Here is a 27,569-nt window from a genome sequence, read left to right on the forward strand (position 1 = left end):
TTTGGAGTTTTGTATTCCACATATGTATATACCTCTGGAGTGCTGCCCTGTCTTAATTGTTCTTACCCAACTGACGTCTGGATCTTGAGATTCCTTGTGTGCTTCCTGAACCAAACTTAGACTAGAACAACCATTACTAATGTATCTTCTTATTGCAGAACCAAAGGTATAACACACAGGAAATGTAAAATATATGTACTGGATATACCGGCGTATAAGACGACTTTTGATCCCCCAAAAATCTGCTCTGAAGTCGGGGGTCGTCTTATACGCCGGTAATACAAAAAAAAGAAAGTGTCAAAAAAAAAAATCATTACTCACCTCCCCCGGCGTTCTGCGGCGCTGCTGCAGGATGTCGCTCCCTCCTGGTCCCCGGCAGAGCATTGCTTTCTGGACGTGGGGCTTGAAATCCCCGCCTCCAGAAAGTTAATACTGTGATTAGCTAACACACGCCGTCAGCCAATCACAGCCATTCAATGGCATCATTGAATGGCTGTGATTGGCTGAAGGCACGTGTGTTTTAGCCAATCACAGCTTTCAATGATGTCATTGAATGGCTGTGATTGGCTGAAGGCACGTGTGTTTTAGCCAATCACAGCTTTCAATGATGTCATTGAATGGCTGTGATTGGCTGGCGGCGTGTGTTAGCTAATCACAGTATTAACTTTCTGGAGGCGGGGATTTCAAGCCCCACGTCCAGAAAGCAATGCTCTGCCGGGGACCAGGAGGGAGTGACATCCTGCAGCAGCGCCGCAGAACGCCGGGGGAGGTGAGTAATGATTTTTGTTTTTTTGCTCCGCTGTATTCCCGGCGTATAAGGTGACAGTTGTGGGGTCGTCTTATACGCCGGAATATACGGTATGTCATTTTTAATTCTATACATAAAAGAAAAAAAAATTCTCTATCAATTTTTGATTTTATGACCTAGGCCCATAATGCACTGCTGGCTTACCGTAACTCCTGTATTACTACATCAAGATATTAGCTACTTATAAGAATTGTAATAATGGAACCTGAAGTTATTTTCTGATTCATCATCTAAAAATTGCAAATAGTAAGAAATGTTCTAATAATCATCGATTCCGTAGGACCTTGTAATGAAACGAAGGCAGCCAGCGGTGTTGGGTTGCGGCTGCTGTCAGTTCTCGCTTTCACTGGCACTGACACTTTTATTTTAATCCTTTGTTAAATCCCGTGCACTTTTCCTGTAGGAACATATGCATGGCTTCTTTGTGCAACAAGTGTGGCAAATCTCCAACGTCTATATCCCTCTCCCCTGGAAGCTGCCCACTGGACTTAGTTTTTCCCACTCTGGTTATATGGGTCAGCTGAGTGCCAACATTCCTCGGTGAGTCACAAATGTAAAATGGACATTGTATCCATTAAATAGCCTCATGTTGCCACCCGTGTGTAGCCAAGTTTGCTTTTGTTGAGAAATCAGACGGGGCTGAAAAGGTTTGCGAAACGTGTGAGTGAAATCTGTCAACAATTAAAAATAATTGAGCAGGAATGAGAGCCTGACGTGGTGGGGCGGCCGAGGAGGTGGCAATAAAGACGCAAGGCAGACTTAGACATAAAAATAAATAATTGTAATAACTCTGCCGGGCAGCCAGGAAAGGGTTAAAGCGGCTTTCTAACAATCCAAAATTGATTCAGATTTTTTTTTTTTACGTTTTGTTTTAGTTTTTTCTTTTTAGAAATCATTAAATAAGGATTATGAGCGGAATATCTAGAGAAACGTTAGACACGCTGGAAGGGGAGTGTATCTGGAAAACTTTAAGGCTTGGTTCACACAAAGTTATGTCACTGGTGCAGCAGAAACCTGGTTGGGCTTACATTTTACCAAAGCTGTAAGAATTATATATTTTTTCATTTTTAAAGGGTATGTACACTTTTGCAACCATTTTGCGATCTTTGAAGAAAGGAGCGATTCTCAATGCCATTTTCATGCATTTTTGTTTTTTTCGTGCACAAGTGTCATTGTTTCTTTTCCTACATGTTTAAAAACCGGAAGGTGGCCCAAATAAGGTCATTGGCACTGGGTGGCTTACGCATTTCCCGCTGTTCTGCGCTAGTGGCTCTCTTCTATCGCCTGACATCCATTTTTTTTTACTATCTCCAGCCACGCTTACAATTATGATGCGCCTCTATAGTGTGGTCCCAGGGCCGATCTTACACTAGTGCAACAACACGCTATAATGCAGCATATATAGAAGCCTCATCGCTTCCTGCTTCTGTGCCGTTTTTATGGTCCCCATAAACATGGGTCACGCTTGCATCACGCGAGTGCAAACCTTTTTAGTAACACACCCGATGACTTGAACAAGTGATTCTTGGACCAAGCTAGAACATGCTGCGCTTTTTTTTTTGACTCGGCTATACATTCAAGTGAAAAACAAAAAAACGCTCATGTGAATAGAACCATTGAAATCAATGTGTTCGATTTCCATGCAAGCTTGGTCCGATTGAAAACTGGGCCGTACTCGCATGGAAAATAGGCCCGTATGACTAAGCCCTGATGCTCCAAAAATGATCAGACAGTCTTGATTTGAAATATCCTGCCATTTTGTGTCTACAGCTCCCATTTAGACCCATGTGTCACCAAGGTTACAGACTACAAATAAACCATGTGTAGCCTTCAGTTATCCATACATTTATTCCCTTTGCCCCCTTCTACTTTCTATCCTATAGATATTAGGAAAAGAATAAGATCACTTAGCCTATGAGCGGTCTGGCCGGATTCTTGGTGCAATCCCAGGGGAAACTTTGGATTGCCCTTGAGCACCATAGGAGAGGGTAAGTGGAAATTTCCATTACCCCCATCAAGAAGTAAGTTTGTTTTTAACATATTACACATTGAAGTGTAGACACATCTCTGCCCTGAGCGCTGGAGTTCTTTTTTGTTTCTACTACTACATATTTATATACCAAGACCATTACGGGTCCTCTGGGTAACCAACCAGGACCCTCCAGGCTTGTCCTGATGAATGGGATACTACGGTATTGCCAAAAGCCTTCCCAGGCATGTTGGTGTGACAGTAACCGCTCAGTAGGCATCACTGAAGCACAAAGTGAGTTTTTTTCAGACTCTCTGAACCAAGTGCCTACTAGTCCCAGCTTAGAGCGCTGCTTTTTCCTTAATTGCTATTCCAGGAATGAGATAATCTATAGATTTGATTAGGTCCGTTCTTTTAAGACTGGTGTAGAAGTACTTCTTAAAGTAACCATGAAACTACAACATGACTTAAAAGGGTTGTATGAGAATAAAAAGACCTTTTATACAGAAGCAGCGCCACTTTTGCCCATAGTCTGTGTTTGGTATTGTGCGATTCACTGGAATGGGGCTGAGCTGCATTACCAGAAACAACCTGTAGAGAAGAGTGGCACTGTTTCTGAATAAAAGTCCATTTTCCCCAATCTCATACAACCCTCCTTAAGAAATCCTTTTTATCTTTTGTAGAAGATAACGTCATCAAGACATTAGCCATGAATTACACCGGCCATTAATGGACTAGTATATTATTTTGTTTGTATAAGTACGCAAACTAGTGCCGGCTGCATGTCGATTCCGCAGAGAATTGAGTTCCCAGCTATAATAAAAGTGATGATGTTAAGTGGTTTAAATTTAACAGATGGCATACTCTCTAATTGCAAAGTAATTTACAAGATGCTATAGAAGTTAATTACAATACATATGTGTGTGCCGTAAAACTCTAGAAATCATAAATCCAAATGAGAGTTATGAATATGTGCGATCGGTTTCTGCGTTCTTACCGGATTGTTTCTCATAGCTCCTCCCACGGCTCTAGCAGCCTTTGCATTGCCGCTGAGCTCAGCAAGGTCCTTGTAGGTGACGGTGTTTCCCATTGTTACGTTCTTCAGTAGAGTCAACAGCACGGTTTTCTGGAATGAGTCTAAAAGAGGGGAAAACCTTAATTAGTTAACGGATACATGTGAATATAGAGACTATTGATACATTAACCCTTTCCAATCCACTGTCTGACGTCTGAAGACATTATGATTTAAGGGTGTACAGCTCCGATGTTGGAAGACGTCCGTCAGGGTTCTCTTACTGTATATTGCCAGCCTCTCTGCTGTCAGAGCCTATCCAACGTGTCACCTCATGCAGTACTGCCTTTAGCCAGCATATAGCGCCATTTTATAACAGCAGAAAAAGAGTAAGCCCCCTAGGAAAACCAGAATACAAATTGGATTGGAAAGGGTTAAAAGTAATATTTCCACTCATGTAAATTGGCCCCTAATGCATAATGGCTCTTACCTAGAATGCTATTGATGGGGATCTTGTTTGTAAGCCATTTCCCCAATTTGCAATCCTGAGAATTGTGATTACTAATGAGCAAAATGATAAGCAGCACCTATGAATGCATAGAAACATGAGAGACTGTTTCTGTACACGGGTGTGTAATGTGTGCCCACACTTTCAGAATAAGCTGCCGTGTGTGTACATAAGGAATAATATTATTTCTGGCCATTATACGACTTGTATATTGCATGTTTCACCAATTTCCACATCTGCAGGATGTATATCTAACTTTTAGTTCTCTCTGACCTGGTGGCTATACACTGCTGCTATGATGTCATTTATAGTGTTACGCTCGTGTGGACACATAAGCACTGGGCCCACACGAACGTGACCCTGGAGGGGGTTAGGGACCACCAGGAACAGTGTCAGGAAACGGACTCCGACTGGACGTACTGGCAGAAGACACAAACAGGAACCGACTGACGACACACATTTGCTATACATACCTGTACACATAAGCAGATGATACAGCTATAAAAGTATGAGGTATTGGTTTGTATATTGGACAAAATACTTAAGCCCGCAAGACGCGATCAAGGCTCCTTGTTGTCTTGTGGGTCACCTTAGCCCAGAAATGGCAAACAAACCAGCAGGACAAAGAGACAAACTGACATAAAACTAACCGAAAATAAACGTACAAACGGATGTGAAATAACAACACAGCAAACACACTAGGGCTAGCATGTAAGACAGAACAACCGCATAGAACAGGACAGTTCACTCCTCATGTCTAGCCACCAGCACAGACATACAGAACATGACGTTGTTCACACCATATACGCAGAACAGGGCTATCCACACCTGATGACTGGCCACCTGCACAAACACTGGACTAGCCCCTCTTTAAACACATAACACAGATACAGGCATGCAAGACCAACAGACGCTAGAGTGAAGGGAAACCAGCTTCCGCTTGCAGAAGGGGTTGGTGTATATATAGGCAGCAGACCAGTGAGGATTGGCTGGCAGGAGGAACTCCACACCCAGCCAGCTCAACTACCTCTCACCTGTAAAGGTGCGCTCCTGGAACCCAGTAGAACAACAGATCCCAGCAACACAACATGACATATACACTGTACGTTTAGAAAACAACAGATTTATCACCCTGTAGCACATATATAAATAACTGCATCATAGAGGACATTATAAAGCAGGACTGAGCAGTGTAGATGTGATTTCAGTAGCTATAAATCACTTTTTTATTCTTTTTTGTTCTTGTCACTACTGGTAACATTGATGGTACTGCAGCCCAATCAGGTTGCATAGGTAGTCCTGCTCCTCCAGGAAAGTGTTCCCTCAATTCTTTTTGAGCAGTGTATTTCACCCGACTCCACCACAAACATAAGTGTTCTGGTTCATGTCAATGAGAAAAGGGTAAGAAGCTGTTGCCAGATCACTCTGGCAGTGGTTTAGCTCCAACAGCAACAATGGATCGAGTATGTTGAAATCTAATATATCCAGTCTTTCTTTCCCCGATATTTGCCATTAAATTATGGGCCGATTGTGGATTCAGCTGACCTTTATTCAATGTCTGTGGCTAGCTATAGGGAGGAGTAGGACACGTTAATAGAGATGAGCGAGCACGCTCGGATAAGGGAGTTACTCGAGTGAGCATCGCTCTTCTCGAGTAACTGCATTCTTGTCCGAGCACAGATCTCTCTCACTCTCTCCCCCGCTGAACCCCCGAGCCTGCTCGGATGAGAATGCAGTTACTCGAGAAGAGTGATGCTCGCTCGAGTAACTGCCTTATGCGAGCGTACTCGCTCATCTCTACACGTTAAATATTATCAGTTATCCATCATTGCTTTTCCTTTTGTTAAAGAGGTTTTCCGGACTATTTCTATTGATGACCTATCTTCAGAATAGGTCATTAATAGTTGATCGGCTGGTGTTTGTCAGTCAGGACCCCCGCCGATCAGCTGTCTAAGTGCCCGCTGTCAGCAGCAAAACACAGTGTATGGAGGAGATGCAAATAGCTCCAACACTGTGTAGAAGTTGTTACTAGTAATTGCAGGCACAGCTCTCTCAACGATTTTTATGGGAGCCGATTCTGCAATTACCATCACTGGCCACTACAGAGGGGTCGGAGCTATATGCTTCCGCTCCATACAGGAAAGGTCATCAGTAGAAACAGCCCAGAAAACCAATTTGATACAATCAATGGACTATTTTATTGTTAGGACAAAATGGAGGTGACAATTATGATAAGTAATACAATGCCATTTTCATAAGGAGAACCCCGGTCCTTTTTCATTTTGAATATTTAAAATATATAATCACATCTTGTACCAAAACTGCACCAGTTACGCTCAAAAATAGATTGAGGTACGGTTATGCGGCAGCCGCTCCGTCTCGTCTTCTAAAATAATTTCTGAAAGCAGCAATGTAAGTAAGAACAAGTGAAGGGTCGGTGACAGCGTACTATAGCTGTCTACTACTATCAATTTATACCTAGTCATTCAGGATATTGGCAGGTTACCGGTTAAACCTCATCCACATGGCAAACCAACATGCATAAGGCCTGTATGGCTGTAGACTGAGTCTATATGACTCTGTAGTATGGAGCCATAGGCACTCCATGTGCCACCAAATTCAAATGATGCACAGCATCCCATTAGGAATATACACTCCCCTAGAAGCAATGCCTTTAGAGGAGAATACCTTTCTAATACAATATCTGATGAACATGACATAACATGAAATTGGAGGCATAAGGAGTTATAATATGTACGGCCACATAGAACTATATTGGTACCATATTATGGCTGTGTACAAGTTGAAGCAGTATTATGACCATTCTTAGCCTTTTGGTTGAGATTAGAGATGAGCCGAGAGAGCATTGCCCTTAGCGAGTACCTGCCCGCTCGAGAGGAAAGGTTCGGGTGCCGGCGGCGGGCAGGGAGCTGCGGGGGAGAGCGGGAAGGAACGGAGGGGAGATCTCTCTCTCCCCCCAGCTCCCTCCTGCTGACTGCCGCTACTCACCGCTCCCCCGTGCCGGCACCCGAACCTTTCCTCTCGAGCGGGGAGATACTTGCTAAGGGCAATGCTGTCTCGAGCAATTGCCCTTAGCGAGTATACTCGCTCATCTCTAGTTGAGATCAAGTGTGGTATCTGTTCTTTAGAGAGGGCCAGAGATAAAGCAGACTATACACAAAGTGGTTTAGACCTGGGTATATGAAGGTTGGCCTATTGTCAACCAGAAGGACCTCCTTAGTGATGCCATTAGGTTTGGTAGTTTGAAAGCCCATGGTACTAAGTCACCCCCAAGTAGTGACTAGCTGGGCACCCAAAAATCACTTGAGAGATTTGAAACCTACTTGATCCATAGAGTGCACTTGTCCTTCTCTTTAACTCTGCGCAGTTAGGCGCTGTGGAATAACTTGGCGCTATACCAATACAGTTTATTATTATTAAAGGGGTTGTCCCGCGGCAGCAAGTGGGTCTATACACTTCTGTATGGCCATATTAATGCACTTTGTAATGTACATTGTGCATTAATTATGAGCCATACAGAAGTTATAAAAAGTTTTTCACTTACCTGCTCCGTTGCTGGCGTCCTCGTCTCCATGGTTGCCGTCTAATGGCCAAATTAGACGCGCTTGCGCAGTCCGGGTCTTCTTATCTTCTCAATGGGGCTCCGTGTAGCTCCGCCCCGTCACGTGCCGATTCCAGCCAATCAGGAGGCTGGAATCGGCAATGGACCGCACAGAAGCCCTGCGGTCCACGGAGGGAGAAGATGCCGGCGGCCATCTTTACCGGGTAAGTAAGAAGTCACCGGAGCGCGGGGATTCAGGTAAGTGCTGTCCGGTGATCTTTTTTAACCCCTGCATCGGGGTTGTCTCGCGCCGAACGGGGGGGGGGGGGGGGTTGAAAAAAAAAAAATCCCGTTTCGGCGCGGGACAACCCCTTTAACTCCATTGAGCGCACAAACCTTGTGGTTAACACGAGGCATTTTATACCAAACAGTAGACCAGGTTTAATGCACGTTCACGCCATCATAAGCTTCGATAGCTTGGCCTAGTAGGATCCAACAACCTATCCGTTATACCGCAAGCACTATCCATTATTCTAGGACATCTACATTTCTCCACATCCCTGTAATGACATCCATTAACATTTTCCTGTAGTGAAGTACAAATATCATTGAACTCTTGAGCTTCCACTAAAGTTACTTAAGTTTGCCCGGAAGGCTCGGGAGTACTTTTTTCATGCTAGTTAAATGAATAAAAAAAAAAATATTTGAGACTGAAGGGAATGATAATCACTTTGTTAAGGGGGCAAAAAAAAGTATGTTTAGTCTTTAATATTATAACATTAAGCAAATTAAACATAAGCATAATCCAGGTGATACCAAAAGAAGGTCACCAAAGAAATTAACTTTTTTGTTCATTAATTTACATGGATTAGCAGAGGGCAGGAAGATAGCAAATCTGCTCTAGTTTTTCCCTATGATATAATTTCAAACCGTTCACCAAGTGTGGCAGTAGGTTGGCTGTGGGGTTAATCAGACTGATTTGTCCTTTTAATTGCTTTCTATTCAAAGAAAATTCATTAGATAATGTTCTCTTCAAAATTCATGAATCAATTTAACTGGAGAAACCACATTAACGGCTTTGGGATCATTAGCAGAAGCATCCGCGTTCCTCGAAGATTGCTGGGAGAGTTTCCTTAGGCAAACATGGGTTTGTTTACTGCGATATTTTCTCGAAAAGCTTGCCTTTTTTGGGTGGCACTTTACATAAGAACTTGTCTCTGTATAGTCAATATTCATAGAGCGGAATATTAAGATACTGAAGATCTCTTCGCTGGTAGACGCTCTCGTAGTAGTGAATGGAAGCAAGTCAACACAGGCAGGAATTGGCTAGGAAGTTTGTTTCGTTCTTGTTTTTTTTTTCTTTTTTTTCAGGGGGACTGGAAAGGGAGGTTGGACTCAGCAGGGTGCCTGGAATTAGGCTTTGGGAAATCTCTAAGAATAAAATGAGAAGTCTATGCAAACTTAACTGGAGCATGTAACAGTTACAAGAAACAGGGGAATGGTTCCAAAAACATCATTTAGGAGTAGAAGAGTTAGAGAGAGAGAGCAGAAAGTAATGTCCATGTCACTGAATCTCATTTACATAGCAATAGGACAGATTTAAAAACCATACAGCTCGAGGAGAGAACGTTATTGAAAGCGAGCAGGGCTGGCATAATGTCATTCTTGTACTGTAAAGAAAACGGACAATATCATCGGGACTCCTTGACAGGCATTTGCTAAGCGAGAGGTGTTATCCAACATCTTAAAGGTATAATGCGCCTTTATTCTAGTGAAGAGTCTATGAGGTGGATGCCTGAATGATTACAATGAGCCAAGGCTCTGATCCAGCTAGCGCCATGACTTCCGTTTATAAAGGAGCCATGACACCTATGTGGGATCTGTTTTTGCATGAATAACAGTAAATTGTTGGATTCCATTAAGCTTAACTTAATCAATTGAGATTGAAGTATTTGCGACACCAGTGCTGAAGACTGAGCCCGATGGCAACCCAGACAGACCCCATTAACCAAGAGTACGAGGAGCCAAAGCTAAATGACCAAATATGATGCAGGGTATTGCAGATCATGATCATGTTAGTATATACAGGTACATATAAAAGATATAGACCGTATTCCCATCCGTGTCATTGCTTTCATTCATAGCAGGAGCTATGAGATTGTGCTGCATTCTGTTGTACGACAAATCTAAACGTTGCCCGATGGACCCCACTGATTTGTGATGGGGTTTGTTGGAGTTCTATTGCTTTGACGGCACACTTAGCACTGCGTATGCTGCACTACTCTTGCGGTCAAGATGACTGTACCCCAACAGATGGCTCCGAGCATAGTGTTAAAACAACCCTCCGGTCCGCATATTAACATCTTCATCAACACTTCTGCCCTATTCAGCAATTCCAGCAACTGGATTGGTTGTTTGGGTTGGCTGATTCAACCTGATTGGTTGTTTGGGTTGGCTGATTCAACCTGATTGGTTGTTTGGGTTGGCTGATTCAACCTGATTGGTTGTTTGGGTTGGCTGATTCACAAATGTTGATGAAAACGTTAATATGCCTCCGGTCCTGGGAAAACGAAGATGGCCACACTTCTCTGTAACCTGATGCACACTGTGCATTGGTAGTCTAAGACACTACACCCTATTTTGATTGACCAGCGCTGCTCACACCAGGTATTCCGAGAAGTAGTGCGGCCACCTTGGTTTGTCCAAGACCGGAGGGTCGCCTTAATGAAACCAAATTTATTCTTAAAGAGGGATTCTGGGACTTTATTTTTTTGTGTTTTTGTTATGTCTGCCAAAAGATGATTGGCGGGGACCTGGAGCTCAACAAATATCAATTTGTGTCATTTTAATAAAAAAGGATTATAGAGTTGTTGAAAATGTGAAATTGTCCAATGATTTCTTGCAAATCCTAAGTCTAAAAACTTTTCCACTTAAGGGGAAAATAGAAAAAGTTTAGTAAAGTGTTAACCTGGCACAATCCAATAAATGGAGAATGGGGAACAAATAGATCATGTTAATACATCATTGTATGAGAATGTTGTGTATATTTGTATATAGCTATTTTATTCTATTACCATATATACCAGCAGATATTAGGCTCTAGTAATACTGCATTTGTGGTGCACATTCACCATATACATCAGAAAACCTCCAAATATACGGCAAATTTATCCATAAGATATGAAAAGCACGAGCAGTGTCCTTTTGGCATACTTCACTGACATCCTTTTTTTTCAAATTAGCATACAAGGTTATCCCCCTCCCTTCTAGAAAATATATATATATTATAATGTATACTTTTTGTTGTTGTTATGTGAGAGGTATATACGTGTTTGCTGCATACACTAGAGGCAGTATGCTTGGTGTATACATTAGGATAATAACCCCAGTGTATGAACCTTACATGGGCACTACAAGTGTGGTGTGAACAGAGCCTAAGGGTATTTTTGCAGTAGTTTCATGGCCTCCGCAGGTTATGATGGATCTATTGTGAAAAAGATTCCACTGACTTGTAATGGGGTTAGTCAGATTTCAGATTCTTCAATGAACAAACCATACTTTTCTGTCCAACAGGGAAAATGGAAACCTGACAGCAAAACATAGAAATCAGCAGCACAACTTAGTCAAAGGCTAAGTCCTAAGTCCCAGAAGACATAGAAGAAGCACAGCATCCCATTATAGTACAAGGGCAGCCTTTTCTTCACCAGTCATAAGCTAAGTTATAAAGTTATGGTTCTTTCCATTCTGTAGTTTTTAGTACCGTAATAACGCCAGCTAGCTGATAAATGACAGAATTACACTTCACCTTTAGCAGTCGCTTTTCTTGGGTACCAATTGTGTTTCTCAGTACTCCGATACTCCCAGGACTTATGATAAAGCTGAATAGTATACTAAATGATGAGGTGAGTCTGGCAGTGAAAAGTGAAACAGATGATACGCAACCAAAATAATAACCCAAGAAATGTTGTCTCTGATGCAAGGTATTCCTATGTCTTTCCGTAATCTCTCATTGATACTATCCCTGGCATTCCTGTCTAAAACACTATCCCTGAGAACAAGAGTGCACTAGAGCTTAGACCAGAAGCAAACAAGCACTGCAGACATATGAACCAAGGCAGACAGAAACAAGCAAGGAATGACAAGATAAACTACAGACTAGGAAATACAGACTGGACTAGGAATAACTAAGGAACAAGTTACACTGACCGGACAGATGGGACAAGACTGAACGAGAACAAGGAATGCTGGATAGAACACATGTAGTCACAGCTATCAACAGCACCACACTGCACAAGCCAAAGATACTCCTCCCTAAATGAGGTAGCTGAACCTCTTCAACAGGTCAGATATGGGAGCAGTTACATAGCAACTGCCCCAACAACAAAACAGAAGATAATGATGAAGTAGGATAACTTCTGCTGATTTAACGAGTTGTGGATTAATGAACATGCATGTCCATTTTATAAAGGATTTCAACCTAAACTTTACAAATGTCCATTTGGTAGAAAATCAAAAGTTAGAACAGCATCCAAATATGTAATAATTATGCCTGTTTTATTTACAGAGGCATTATCATGGAAAATGGAAAAACGCCAATATCTCTGTAAATAAGTAAGAAAAGTTACCAAACTTTGGAATCTTCTGCAAGTTCTGATTTTTAAAAGTACCGATTCTCTAAAAGAAAACTCTCTCTCTGTAGTACCCTACTCTTTAATTTAATGTACAACCCTTGAAAGGGCATTGAAACATTATTCAGGCTATCAGCCAACCCTGTGAGAACCATCCATAGCATTGTTTCTAAGTTTTTGTTCCTGATCAGTACAGAGTAGGTATTGGGTTGGCTGTGTGAAATCCTGTGCAGAAGCTCTCAGAAGTTACTGGTTCTCCTGGTGGAGATCTAGTTAGTAGGGAGTCTTTTCCGCAATGATTCTCTACCAGTTGGATCTCCACAAGAAAAAACAGTATCTTCCAAGAGTTACTAATATATGGAAATCTTTGTTTTTTGGAGGCAAATGTTCTTTAAACTGTGACTGAATTTATCAAGAATGGTGTATGTGAATGAAGGGGGGGGGGGGGGACTATTTAATTGCAGCTTCATTTGGCTCTCTGAGTTTGCTTGAACACATGGACTAAATACTGTGTATCTGGTAATTCAATGTCCAGTTGATAGATCTGATGTTTGCTCATAGCCAAATGTGTTTGGAAGTCTCAGGGTTCTGGGAAATGTACAGTTATGATTCTAGCCCCATGTTCCTGGAAGCTGGTTTGGCGAATGTTGCTGAATCAGTAGGAATTGACATTCAAGTCTGGCGCGCTCCTTTTGGCAGGTAGTGTAAGCAAACAGAGACACAGAAACTGACTGTGGATCAAAAGGAGAACTATCCAGCAACCTTACTCTGGTTATTCTTCAATCTTTTCTCATGTCAAAAGAATCATTTCCCAATTACTAGGCCCTTCGTCTAAAAGAAAAAAGCAAAAAAGAGTTCAGCCATAAAAATAGGAATGTTTTTTTTCACACTGACAGGGGATCACAATTGACAGGCAGGAGTTGTCCTAGGCACATTAACTTTCTTAATGTGTATAATTAATGAAGTAGTAAAGACAAAGATATCGAGCCGCCATCTAGGTTATTATAGGTACCCTTTACTGTGGGACCGACTGCATATACTATATGTGAAAGAAATCAGCGGGTAGAGGAGAGCTTCACTGAACTGCCCCAAAAGCTATTTTTATGGTTCTAACTGGGTCTCTATCCAGGTCCATAGTTGAAATAATTTGGCAAAGGGCTAAGTTAAAACACCACCAAGTCCAGGTGGCTTTTCCACATAAATTATCGACTCTTCCATTCATAGCCAGGTAGCGAAAAATCAATGAGAACCTAATGGGAACCACAAAATGAAACTCATAGAGGACAGCAAGGCCATAATCACATCCGCTCTGATGACGGCACTCCAGTAGGGTATATCATTCCTCACCGGTATGCATTTGTGCTTACACCAGCATATTTCACTATATATCCAAAAGTGACTTAAAAGTAGTTTTCCAGGCAAAAGCTATTGCTGACCGATCCTAGGCATAGGTTATCAGTAGCAAATCAGAGGAGTCCACTGTTCGGGATGAGAAGCTGCTGCGAGGGGCCACAAAGCTACTAATGCTGCCTGTTAGCCAGTGACCCAGTTTGGTATTTTTCTCCTATTCACTTCAATAAGAAACAGCTGAAATACCAAACTGAGCCACTGCCAAATGACCAGTGTTATGAGCGTTTCGACCCTCTGCAGCAGCTTCTCATCAACTGATTGGCGAGGGTCCCCAGTGGTGGACCCTCAGTTTCTGCTATTTGTTGTACCCGGAAAACCCCTTTAAAGAAACACTCTTGGAAAACCTGATTCACTGTGTTATGCCTAGTGCTGGGTTTCAGGGGGTGGTGAGAATGAATAAGCAAAAAAGAAAAAGGGTTGCATGCAAAATGTAAAGGCCCATTTAGACACAACGATTATCGCAAAAAAATCGCTCAAAAGAATCGTTGTGTGTAACTGCACTTACATCGTGCAGTTTTCGTTAAGCCGTCGCTCCTCGTTGTCTTTCAGTGTGCTGAAAGACAACGATGAGTCTTATCAGGGATTCACAGCAGAGTACAGCTGATACTATTGTTTCAGCTGTATCCCGCTCCCTGATGACAGGCTGGGTATGAAGAACAGAGCGGTCCAGCTCTGTTCTCCATACCCCGCTTGGAGCGCTTGGCTGTATAACAGCCGGATGCTCCGTGCAGAAAACACCTAAATGCAGAAGACAAGCGGTGACACCCCGCTTGTCTTCTGCATCCTCTGCACGGAGCGCTCGGCTGTTATACAGCCGAGCGCTCCGTGCAGAAAACAGCTGGATGCAGAAGGCAAGTGGGGACACCCAGCTTGTCTTCTGCATCCTCTGCTCCGAGCGCTCAGCTGTATAATAGCCGGGCACTCAGAGCGGAAAGTAGCTGGATGCAGAAGACAAACTGCAATGAAACCTGCATATGTGCACGCAAATATGCAACGCACATTGCGCAAATATGTGGTGTAAATGCATGCGTAAATACTCCTATGCCCAGGTGACACCGGCTTTAAAGTGAGTTTATCGTTTACATCGCTAGATTGTTCGAATTTGAACAATAGCGTCTAGTGTAAATACAGCTAACAATTAAACGATAATTGTTTGTTTATAGTTAATTTCATGGGAGCGTGATAACCCTGTTGGCTCGTTCACTAATCCTTCGTTTTAAATACCATATAGAATGAATGTGAACGACTGAGCAATTTATCTGCTTGTATATACAGGCTGCACGAGTGAGCGCTGACATCGCTATCGTTCAAGCACTCTTATGACCCTTCTACACGTGCCGAGAGTCTCCCGATTCTCATTTGCCCGATCTGGCGTCATCACCAGCTCATCCTTTGTGAACTGCATGATTCTCACTGAAAATGGAGCAGTTCTCTTGGGCTAGTCGTACAGCGTCTCACATTCTAATGCGAAACACTGAGCGATCGGTTTTTAAACTGCACGAAAAGGGCCCGAGCCGGCGCTGGTTTCTATGCCGGCTGAAACTGAACGTTGAGCAAGACCCTCATGATTCCCGTTTGTCATTTATCGGTCAGTTTTGCTCATTTGAACGATAATTATTATAATCGTTCCATCTAAACAGAGCATCACCTGGATAGGACTCTCAGGCTGCACCCACTGTTGTTTAATTATTGACTTTCCTCAGGATAGGTTATCAATAGATAATTGGTGGGGGTCTGCCCAGTGATCAACTGATATTGGAGGTGCAGTCAGTGCAGATGGAGCCGAAAGCTGACAGCTCTATCTGCATTGTGGAGGCCTTAAGGCCCATTTACATTGGACGATTACCACTAAAAAAAAAATCGCTCATCGGCAATCGCTTTAGCAATAATCGGTGCGTGTAAATGGGAGCGGGGCACCCGCATTTTGGGCTCTTTTTTCGCTGATCCTTAAGATCAAGATAACTTGATTTTAGCAATCAGTTTTATCAGAAGTTCTCCACAGGGGAGAGCTGATAGCATTGTTTCCCCCATGGAGAACAAAGGATCTGGGCACAGCTAATAGCATGGACTATTAGCCTGTGCTCAGTGAAGGCTTCATTTACATACATAATTGGCATTTAAGTAGCTGAGAAGCTACATAAATGCCAATTATTTTTTATGCAAAATAATCGCTCAAAGATCTTTGAGCGATGATCTGCTCATGTAAATGGGCCTTTAGTTGTTAAATGCATGCATAGCTCCGACTGCAGCCTAGTGAAGAGCTGATCGACAGGGGTTCCCGAACAACGGGTCCAAGCCAATCAACTATTGATGATCCTGAGTATAGGTCATCACTAGTTCAGAACGGGTTGGGTACAATTAGCAAAAACAAACTGTTCCTAACTAAATAGAGCCTCTGTCCATGAGGCACACAGCTTACACTACTGACTACTTTATAGGGGAAGATGAGTGACAACCCCCTACTGGGCACCAAACAGGTTCTGTTGTGGCATCAGGGGGAATCCCAGGCCACTACACCACTGCTCGGTCCGGTCCTATCAATACCGCCAGTTGTATATGATTGCAGAGCAACTTTGGGAAAAAATGTCCTCAAACTGAAATTCAATATCTATTTTACAGGAAAACAAAAAGTTCTGACTGTAAGAGATAGAAAAATAAATGCAAACACACAGAATAAAGAAAAAAAAATTTTTTTTAGCTCAGCAATATGGCTTTTCTGCCGGCTGCTTATGAAACCTCTGGTGGTTTCCGAAACCCCTCTCTTCATGATTGAGCTCTGCAGATAAAAGCATAATCCCACTTCTGCCCATTAGGTACACCTTCTGTAACAAAGAGGTTAAAATAGCAGTTGGGTAGTGGGAATAAATGACTAAAAGAAGGAACATGCGCTTAGCAATTATGATGTACTGTTGCTTAAATGGCTTATCCGCAGATTACCTGACAGAAATTTTCCACCTCTTACATGCTTCCTCCCCCAATACGTTAGACGCAGCCAAATAGCTCTCTAAATCTTCCAGTTAAAATTAGTCCTGGAGAGCAGCGTGAGATATGTAGGCACATACTTCACCGAGGACTTCTGGAGAGCTCCTACTTTACGGGACGCCTCACCTGCTACTGTGATTGTCCTAAGTATAGTCTTCTGCTGAGGCCATTCAGACACAAAAAGTTGTCAAGTGCTGTAAATACTAATGATTGTTCCCTTGCAATCACCTTAGTCCTGTCCCTTGTGAGCCTCCATCCGTTTACCCCTTACAGTAGAGGCCCTACACAGCTATATCAAAGTCTAATGTGTCTAAATCCAAGCTGTGAAATGTTGAAGATTCCAAGAACATATTCCATACATTACTTGATGGAACTTTATTAGTCTCTCTCTGCCCTGATACTAGCATGTCACATCTAAAACTATACTCAATGCATTACTTAAAGGGGTTCTAGCATAAAAAAAAAATTAATACTTACCTATTCGTCCCTCTTCTTACCGCATGTTCTCCTCGCCAATCTTCTCCCAACTCCTCCAGTCCCCCGGGTCACGTCATCGCAAGCCGGACGATTCTTCTTCCGGTGACAAAGCGTCCATTCTCTGCAGTCTCCTTCCTTCAGATTAATATACGCTATATCATTAGTGACGTAGCATTCACTGCCTAGCACATGCCCATGCCAAAAGGAGACTACGGGGAATGGACGCTGCAAAACAAAAGGAAGAGGATCCGGCCGGCTTGCAGTAAGGTGACCCGGGGGACTGCTGGAGCCAGGAGAAGATGCCATAAGAAGACTGCCTGGGAAATAATAGATAAGTATTAATTTTTTTTTCTAATGATAAAACGCCTTTAAGGCCCTTTTACATGGGCACAAAAGTTAGTTCGAATGTTCGTTCAACCAATTATCAGCCTTTGTAGAATGGACATGCTGACTAGTAGACTTCCCATGAATAGAGAGTTGTACATCCAACCAATGACACATTTATCAGGATGATCGATTGTAATAAATGATAATTTGCCCCCAAACCATCGTTTTTCGGTCTCTAAAGGAGTGTCAATCAACATTGTTTGTCAATCAGCACTTGTTCATTGGGTGGAGAATTGGTCGATGTACAAGGACCCTTAGATTTAGTAATTGGTTTGATCAGGGGTTAAGTATAGTACTGTTGAACCCAAGAACTGAAGTCTGAGGTGGCCCAAGCGTTCTCTCTGTCCCGCCTAAGGACACCAATACTCCAAACAAACAATAATAGTTTGGCGTTTACATCAGATCCCAGGAGCTGTAAAATGCACCTCCAGTTCTGGTAACTGTGTACAAGATGTGGAAAAAAAATGACTCAAGGCATGCATATGCCAAATGTCTTCACCATGCTGTAAACATGCAGAGGGCCTCCTCTTAGAGCAGCAAACGTAATGTACCTTAAGGCTGGGTTCATATGAAGGGTCGGATTCCATATGCGGGAGGCCCACAGGAGATTCCGACTGTGAGCCCAGCCGGTGACCCTGCATACGGCACTTTAATGTATTGCGCATGATGTGTACAGTTTTTTTTGTTTGCTTGTATTTCCTGCGCCGTCGCTTAGCAATGACACAGGTACCCGCAGCCTAACCACAATGTTAATTGTGCATGGGTTGTGGGTCGGATGCCTCCGTTGACATCAATGGAGGCCGCCCGCACAGTTTTTGCTGAAAAATAGAGCCTGCTGCGAATTTTCTTCCGCTCGCGGAAAACACAAGTCGCATCCGCAAGTGTGAGGGAAAATTTGAAAATGTATGCCTTTCACTGCTCAGGTTGTACTACAGAAAGACCACATGGACGCCGATTACTATTCTTTAGATAGTCGCTCAGAAAAAGTCGCTGAAGAGTACGAATGACTGTCGCTTGTTTTCTTTTCCACAGAGAACTTGTTATTTATTAGTTGTTTGCAGACATATCGTTCATGGGGGGGGGGGGGGGGGGGGAATCTCCATGCAAATTTGTTTGCAATACATTCAATCACTTTACACCAGATGAGTTTTGCCGACCAACGGCTATTTTTTAGTTGAGCTGAAACTTAATTGACTAGTGAGCAAATTATTGTTCGGCCCCCTTTTTCTGGCCATGTCTACACGGATGGACTCCCGCTTGCATTTGCCCGGTTGAGCGATTATTTGGACAATAGTTGTCCCTTGTAAAGGTACCCTATGCAAACAAGGGAGAAAAGAACTAGCATAAAAGTGCTACAAAAGATGGGAAAAATGACTGGGACTGGGTATTCGGTACTAGCACTAAAAGGAGTGCATTTTAATTTTTGCTAAGGGATTCCCCTCCTATATACAGCATTTACAAAAATATGACAAAAATCAATGTATCCCCATAGGCTCCCCAGCAACTAAAGCATATGGCCGTTCTATAAATGGGAGGTGCATAACTATAATGCGGACATAAATGAGAACGATAGAAGGCATATAGACCATGTGCAGCGTGATATCATATGTTATATTACATCAGCGGATAATCAAATTAGTTCTAACTCTAGAGCAGAACTTGGCACTACACTAATATATATATATATAAAATGTGTATTCTCTGAATCTAATAATGGAACTTTATCAGTAAAAATGCATCTGAGTTCTATCTTATTTTTCCTACTGTGATCCACAAAGTGTCAAACTCAACAAAAATATATTACAAGTATAAAATGTAATGTTCTTTAAGCAGCTCTTCCTAAACTTATGGAGCAGAAAGAAATGGAATTTAATATGACATCCTATAATAGCCCAAACTAAAGGAATACAAAGCCCCTTCTAGCACTAGTGAGGTTGATCGGGTCACTGACCTACATATGGGCCTAGTCAGCTGTGAAAATGGCATATGCCACTAGTAAAAGTTGTGACATCCCATAATGCGGAGCAGATAAATAGGATATGCTTGTAATAACTGACCAATAACAAGAACACTCAATCGCTTTCCTATATTTCACTCGCAATGAAGAAGAAAGGGAGGAGGTGGATAGATTTTTTTTTTTTTCCTAAAGAATTTTGCGCAGTTTCAAGACTAAGAAAGTGCTTTGTGTTAACATAAAATCCTGTTATTTAAGGAATCAGGAAGCCTACTTAGGCTAAAAACATGATTTCACTCTCATGAATATAAATGCTTTGACAATCTCGGTCTAGATCTCCGTGCCGTGGAACATAATCCCATACCTCCTATTGCCAGGAAGTATTGTAGTATTAGCCTTTAGAAATGAATACTTTGTCTCCGTGAAGAGAGAAGCAATTATGATAAACTCGCCATGTGTATTTCAGCCGTATTAACAAGAAGGAAGGTCTGGAAAGGTAGAAATAAAATAACGTAATTCTAATCGGGAATAGGTCAGCTACCCAAAACCCCAAGTACTATAAAAGTAAATGGAAGGAAAACACTCGTCAGCTGTTCAGGAAGTCCAACGGGTCTAAACTAACAGAAGAAGAAGAGGGAAAAAGAAAACAGGTTTCACTAATGAAAACCAACTGACGCCTCCAATATTCTTCTTCGACGTGGACATTTCGGCTAATGAATTGTTCAGCACCAATTACTCCCACACTTTCAGAAATACATTTTGAAAAGAGGCCACATGAATCACAGCTATTGAATCCATGGTATTTGGAAAGGGTTGGTGAGAAATCTCCACAAAACCTGACACCTATGGGATGGAACAGAAAAAGAATCCCCCCTTCCAATTTTACGGTGTGCGTTAAAACCGTTACAAGGAAATATACAGAAAAAATATTGTTATAAAGTTTGTTACCCCAGGCAAAAATGGACAATAAGCTTCACCTATGTTAGTAGTAATGTCTTGCCCCTCGGAATTTTACTAAACTTTGTGACTTTTGTCTTCCCGGAGTCCTTATCATGACACCCCCGGTACCTGTGAATGGTAGCAGCATGAACTGTTCCGTCACATGTATAGCAAAATAATCCCCCTTCCGGCGAGGGACCATTTCTTTACAAGGGTTACCAGGGAAAATCTAAACCAACTAGGTGTCATGTCAATTTTTTGCTATTTTTATCTTGGGCAAAAACTGAATTTTAATTATTATTTTGTCTGGCATTACAATTTAAAGGGGGTTATCCCACCAAAATCGTTGATTACCTGTCCGCAGTGTAAATGATAAATGCACAGTATGATTGGTAGGTGTCTGACCACTAGAACCCTCAGGATAATTCAAGTGTACCCCGAGTTCCATTTAGAGAATGTTGAGGAGGTGGGCATGCGTGACTATTGCTCCATTCACTTCTATGGGACTGATGGAGATAGCCAAGTACGGCGCTCAATTCTCTCCATGGATAATGAATGTAGTGCTTGTCGTGCATTGACTTTCTGTTCACTAAGGGGGACTCTAAGTGCACTGTTTCATGTGGTCCCTCGGGTTCCCCACAGTCGGATCTCAGGATTAATCTATTTTTGTGCGATAATTACTTTAAAGGGGAACTTTTACTATAGATGAACTGTCATTGGGTTAGGTCATCAATAGTTGATCGGTGGAGTCCATTGCACGGGATTCCTGCCGATCAACTATTGTGGACAGTGCTGTCATGTTGCAGAGGCACGGTTTGGTACTACAGACACAGCTCCCATTGAATTCAATGTAAGCTGTGCCTCAAGTAGCAAACCAGATGCTGCAATAAGGACTATGCTTTCTGCTTCCAGCGCTGTCAGCACTGGCGGCAGACCCAAAGGGATCTCAAGCGGTGGACCCCCGCCAATCAAATATTGATGATGTACCCTGAGAATAAATCATCAATAGTAAATGTTCTGGAGAACGCCTTTAAGTATAGATGAACTGATGGGTTACTGAACTCTACAGAAGTTATACAAATGGTCATGCTGTATATTTACTTTACTCATTTACAATCACAATTCCGAAAAAAGTAAGGACACTGTGTAAAATGTAAATAAATGGTATGGAAAAAAGAATACAATGATTTCGAAATGTCATATAACCATATTCTATTCACAATAGAACATAGAACACATATCAGAAAGGGAAAGTGAGATATGTTTCCATTTCATAAAAAAAAACTGTTGGCAGCAACACATCTCACCAAAGTTGGGACAGGGCTATTGTGTAGCTTCCCCTCTTCTTTTTACAATGTACAACATCCGTAAAAATCTATGAAGTGAGAAGATTAATTGGTGGAGTTTTGGGAGAGGAATGTTGTCCCATTATTGTCTGATGTAGGGTTCTAGCTGCTCGATAATAGGTCTGGCCTGCAGGCGGCCGGCTCAGCACCCCGACTCTTCTTCTGCAAAGCCATGCTGTTGTGATCGATGAGCTTTGGCCCAGAGAAGACGCCAGCGTTTCTGGATTGTGTTGATATATGGCTCCTTCTTTGCATGATACAACTTTAATATGAATTTGTGGATTGAATGGTGAATTGTGACCACAGACAATGATTTTTGGAAGTATTCCTGAGCCCATACAGTAATTTGCAGTACAGAATCGTGTCTGTTTTTAATGCAGTGCTGCCTGAGGGTCCATAGATCTTGAGCATCTAATGTTGACCATCTGCCTCGTCCCTTGTGCACATGAATTTCTCTGGATTATCTGAATCTTTTGATGCTACTGTGTAAGTAGATGGTGGGATATTCAAGGTATTCACAATTTTAGGTTTGGCAACATTTTTATGAAATTATTCCACAATGTTTTTCACAGATTGGTGAACCTTTGGCTTCACATCTGAGAAACTCTGCCTCTCTAACATGCTCTTTTCATATACAACCATGTGACTTAGGCTGTCTCTCTGCGGGTGAAAGTTCATTGCATTACCCGTGCGATAATCCGGCAGCGGGTAACGCAGTGAACGCTTTCCATAAACTTACTATGGAAAGCGCAGCCCCAACATCCGCGAGTGGAGAACCCGAGCGATTCTCTGCTCTGAGCCTATCTGTCAGATAGGCTAGCAGCAGAGACCTGACAGCTCTCCCCGCGGCGGAATATCGCTAACGGTATTCTGTTATGGCCGTGGACAGGGGGCCTTAGTAGAAAATTGACCCTACAGCTGCTTTTCATGAGTATTACTTACTTCTCCAGCCTTTTTAAGCCAGTCCCAACTTTTTAGAGTAGTGCTGCTGCCATCAATTTCTAAATGAGTTATATTTTTTAATGTAAAGGAAAAATATTTCCCATTCAACCTCAGATTCATGTTCTATTGTGAATAAATTATGGTTAGATGAAACGTTCTAATTATAGTTTTTGTTAACATTTATTTACATTTTACACAGAGTTTTGAATTGCTGTTGAATATAGCACATATATATTCTGCAGAATGTAAGTAACATTGAAGTTAATATATTTTAAAGGGTTTCCTCACCTAATGGCCTATTGATAGGGAATGTCATAAATGTCTAAATTGATAGGGGGGGGGGGGGGGGTTGGGGGGCACAGCATTGTATGTTTCTAATGTAAAGTTTGCCATATCACCCAATATAACACCTGCCTGCAGAAGAATATGGCACAGCTACAACATAACACCGGGTGCTACCTGACTGTCTACCATGACTTTTCTAAACAGAAAAAAAACCTTTTCAATACAATTACACTGGAAAACTGATGTATTGTGATGCGTGAGCTTTTTTAAAAGTTTGGTTCCACCGACTCAACAAATTTTTGAAAAAAGTTTGGTCCGGTCCGAATTAGTTCGAACTGAACCTTCGCCAATAATAATGATGCTGGACAAATGACAGTGGTGGTAGTGGCTCTTCTCCTGTGGCTCAGTGGTTATCACTGTTGCCTTGCAGCGCTGGGATCCTAGGTTGACCAAGGATTTGAACCTAGGACCCCAGTCAAACCCTGTTATGGGTTGAACTCTGCTGAACCTCAGGCGAGTGGTGGTTGAGGTTCAAATCTGATAACATCTGCATAGAGTTAAATAAAGGTGATTATTATGAAACACAGAGAGAACATACAAACTCTATTATGCAGATGTCATCAGATTTGAACCTCAACCACCACTCGCCTGAAGTTCAGCAGAGTTCAACTCATAACAGGGTTTGACTGGTTTGGTTTGCTCAACGCTAATTGTAATGATACGCCTCTCCATTGGGTAAGGAGGAGTTGCTCCACTGTAGCCACCATACCGTTACAGTGAATGTAGGAAATTCTAAGTTTTTACCATATGCCGATGGGTTTTAGCTTTAACTTCCTAATTTTCAAAAAGACTACTCCAGTAAAACGCCAACTTTAGGCATACGGCAATACGCAAGGTACTTTCTTATTTATTTCTTAGGGGAAAGGCTTGAACAACACACGGATTAATTTGAGAGTATGTCTCCTCCAGGGCACAACCTTGTTATCAAAACAATAATAAAAGACAGGAAAGGGTTATTTAAAATGACACAACTCCGTGCACGCGAGACCATGTCTTCTCTTGCCGACAATGATGTTTCTGCGCCGGGCCCTGATTACGATTGACAGTAGGGCACTGTCACAGCACTCCGCTCCATTGGCATAGTAATCATAATGAAAGGAGGGGAAGGAAAGAAAAAGCGCGCGCCCCGACACACACGCGGTGCCTGAGATGCATACAACATTCCCAACAGCTCTCCTGTATGTTAAATATGCTCAGAGTCATTAAAATTTTATTAGGGATTTAGAATGACACAGATAAACACAGTCAATAACTCACAAGACGGGCAACAAACAGCCTATTACCGAACATATTGTTACCTCCCGTTGGCCTACGTTACATTCTCCATGCTGAATGGAGGTAGGGTTGGGTCTTTTAGCAAACATGTCACGCTACAAAAGCTTCTAAAAATGTGTATCCCCCCTCAACAACCCAGCCTCGTAGTTCCACCAAACTGAACGTAGAGGAGCCACATAATCAACATAATTTGACTTAACGTCGGGGAATATTTACAGAATCTGAGGGGGATACATTTGACTGATATCTACCCATGTGACTTATTAGGCTTTGTCTGAAAAAAAAAAAAAGCCCCAAGGAACTGTTAAATAATTTTTCATTGATAATCACACTGTCTGTGCTATCAGATAACTTTTTGAAGACCAACCAGACAGAGAGGAGCTAAGCCCCTTAATTTCTTAATAAATTATTCTTTACCATAGGATGGGGATTATGCCATGCAGAAAGAATATCATTACTGACAGAGCTGTCAGAAGGACAGGTGAGAGGGAAACTGGCAAGCTTTAATTTCTCTGCAGAGAAATAAGGGGCTCTTTTGGGATTAATCTCAGTATCAACATTGAGCCTTTGCCTCGGGGCAGCCGAGAAATTCAAAAGAAATTGTGACTGAATTTTGAGTGATGGAATCTAGCTCAAATTGTGTGCCGCTAACTTTGTTTTCTCACCTATTCAAATGAGGAAGCCGTGGCACAGGTAAGAGGAGAGCGAGGGTAGATGCACAGAGGTCCGTCTATGGCGTTAATGAAAGCGTGCCAATCAAACGTGAAATATTAGACCGCTGTATTTAGCATACAGGTCTATGACGTGGGAAGCCGCTGTTCCATTTCACAGGCAGCGCTATGCCATTAAAGGTGCCATAGATGTAGCGATTGTCTTAGCAGTGCTAATTATCATCATAGCGTAGGATACTGAAACTACAGCAATTGTAACAAAAGCCCTTTAGATTTGTATTCTTCTCACTGCTTCTGTGAAGGATGTGGAGAGCAATAATGTCATAAACTAGTCCTGATAATAGTCCCATAAGTATTATATGGATACACAATGCCCACATGACCCTGCCATTTAGGGAAGACATACAGGTGTATCAGAGTTTTTACGTGTTATGATAACTTTGCTGGTTTGCTTATGCTTCTAATTGCTTGACGAGGAGTTCTGTTGTGTTACGAGAACCATAGTTTTTAATGGGTAAAGACAACAAGTTGCAGAAAGTCCTCACAATCAAGTTAAACCTTGCTACATATGTAATAGTACCATAAAACGGCAAACAAGGTTCTGTGTAGGATTTAAAGGGGTTATAAAAACAAACAAACAAACTAAAAACAGCCGTCATTGGTGTACAACAAAAGTTATGTTGCTGATTTATATAGTATATATAGTATATACTATACTATGCGCTGTACGCAGACTCATCACATATATTGGGCCCTGTTCCCAAGGGGGCTCGTAATCTATATTTTCCTATTAGTTTATTTTTGGACTGCGGGAGGAACATTCAAACTCTATGCAGATGTTGCCGGTGGTTGGATGTGAACCCAGGACCCCAGCGATGAAAGGCAACAGTGCTAACCGCTGAGCCACCGTACTAAAAAGAAAGGAAACAGTACTCACTTGTTTCTTCTGGTAATCCAGGCTCATGCTCCTGCGGTCAGCCCAGTCTTTGCCTGCAAGAGGCCAATATGTGATCGCTATAGCCGATCAGTGGACATGCGCCATGCTGCTGCTATCACTACTCCCCAAGGGAGCCATATTGGCAACAGGGCACATGACCGTTGCAGCCACTGATTTGCTGTAGCAGCCATGACCAGTACGAAACATAATTGCTGTTAACTTGTAAATAGAGACCAATGGGTGGCCGCTGGGGCTTCAGCACTAGAGGTAGAGATGAGTACGGTTTATATTTTTGTTTCATACCAATGGCAGCTGTTTATACTGTATCCTTTTTACATTAGGATAACCCCTTTAAATAATATCATCCAGTTCCAAAAAAACCAGCATGACGTAAGCTGAGATCTTGGTAGAGGTGGAGTGATTGAGGCTTCCAGGCGCCAGAAGTTCTGGAGCAATTGTTGTCTTTACCCATAACATAATCCAGCCTAGGGCTCTTATGATGAGTGTATATAGAGAGTCTTAGTGTGTATAGCAGTGGTTCCCAACTCCAGTCCTCAGGGACCCCCAACAGGTCATGTTTTCAGGATATCCTATAGTAAGAACGCCTGTGCCAATAATGTCTGAGGCACCAACAGTAATTACATCACCTGTGCAACACTGAGGAAGTCCTGAAATCACGCTGGGCCGCCCTGAGGACTGGAGTTGGAAAACACTGGTTTATGTATTTAGTTAGATCGTAAGCCTTACTGGGAACATGAATGAGTGATTACAGTTGTCCTTGAGAGGTCTTACCAATATTTCACTCTTGGGCACATTGCACATATGGGCCATCAATTATAAGTTAACAATCGGGCACAATAAAATTTGCTTGTATTGTTGCTATCTGTTTAATTTATGGCGGTCGGTGGGGTTACCGTTCGTCCTTGTGGAGAGAACCACAAAGATATATAGAGTCTTATAGGAAATGCAATGCTCCCTGGGAAAAAGCTAGTCTACCAGAATCCTACTGTACCCCAATGAGGAACAAGAACCCTGAAATAGCTGTCTGTACATGGACATTCTGGTTTGGCTTATATCCCTAGTCATCTCGCCAAGTGGGATGTTGACCCACAGGGTAGTTGCCTTCCAATAGGTGGCGCTGTGGAGGCATTATTCTATCACTCATTTGCATATTCAATTTCCAATTCTATTGAATAGTTTATTCAGTTTACCTGAAAATGCTACGTTTATGGCTGGATTGATTCCTATGGAAACCATTAACCCTTTCCAATCCAGTGTCTGACGTCTGAAGACATTATGATTTAAGGCTGTACAGCTCCGATGTTGGAAGACGTCCATCGGGGTTCTCTTACCGTATATTGCCAGCCTCTCTGCTGTTGGAGCCTATCCAACATGTCCCCTCATGCAGTACTGGCTT

The 27,569-nt window shown here is 42.3% G+C and overlaps 1 protein-coding gene across 1 annotated transcript in view; it reads right to left on the reverse strand.

The window, feature by feature from the left end:
• Window positions 1-27,569, reverse strand: part of MGMT (O-6-methylguanine-DNA methyltransferase) — a 410,306-nt gene that overhangs the window by 50,047 nt on the left and 332,690 nt on the right. Inside the window, exon 5 of the mRNA XM_066601218.1 lies at window positions 3,775-3,914. Within this exon, the coding sequence (XP_066457315.1) occupies window positions 3,775-3,914 (140 nt within the window). The remainder of the gene's footprint in view (window positions 1-3,774; window positions 3,915-27,569) is intronic.

Source organism: Eleutherodactylus coqui, chromosome 4 (genome assembly GCF_035609145.1).
Source record: "Eleutherodactylus coqui strain aEleCoq1 chromosome 4, aEleCoq1.hap1, whole genome shotgun sequence".
Taxonomy (NCBI): domain Eukaryota; kingdom Metazoa; phylum Chordata; class Amphibia; order Anura; family Eleutherodactylidae; genus Eleutherodactylus; species Eleutherodactylus coqui.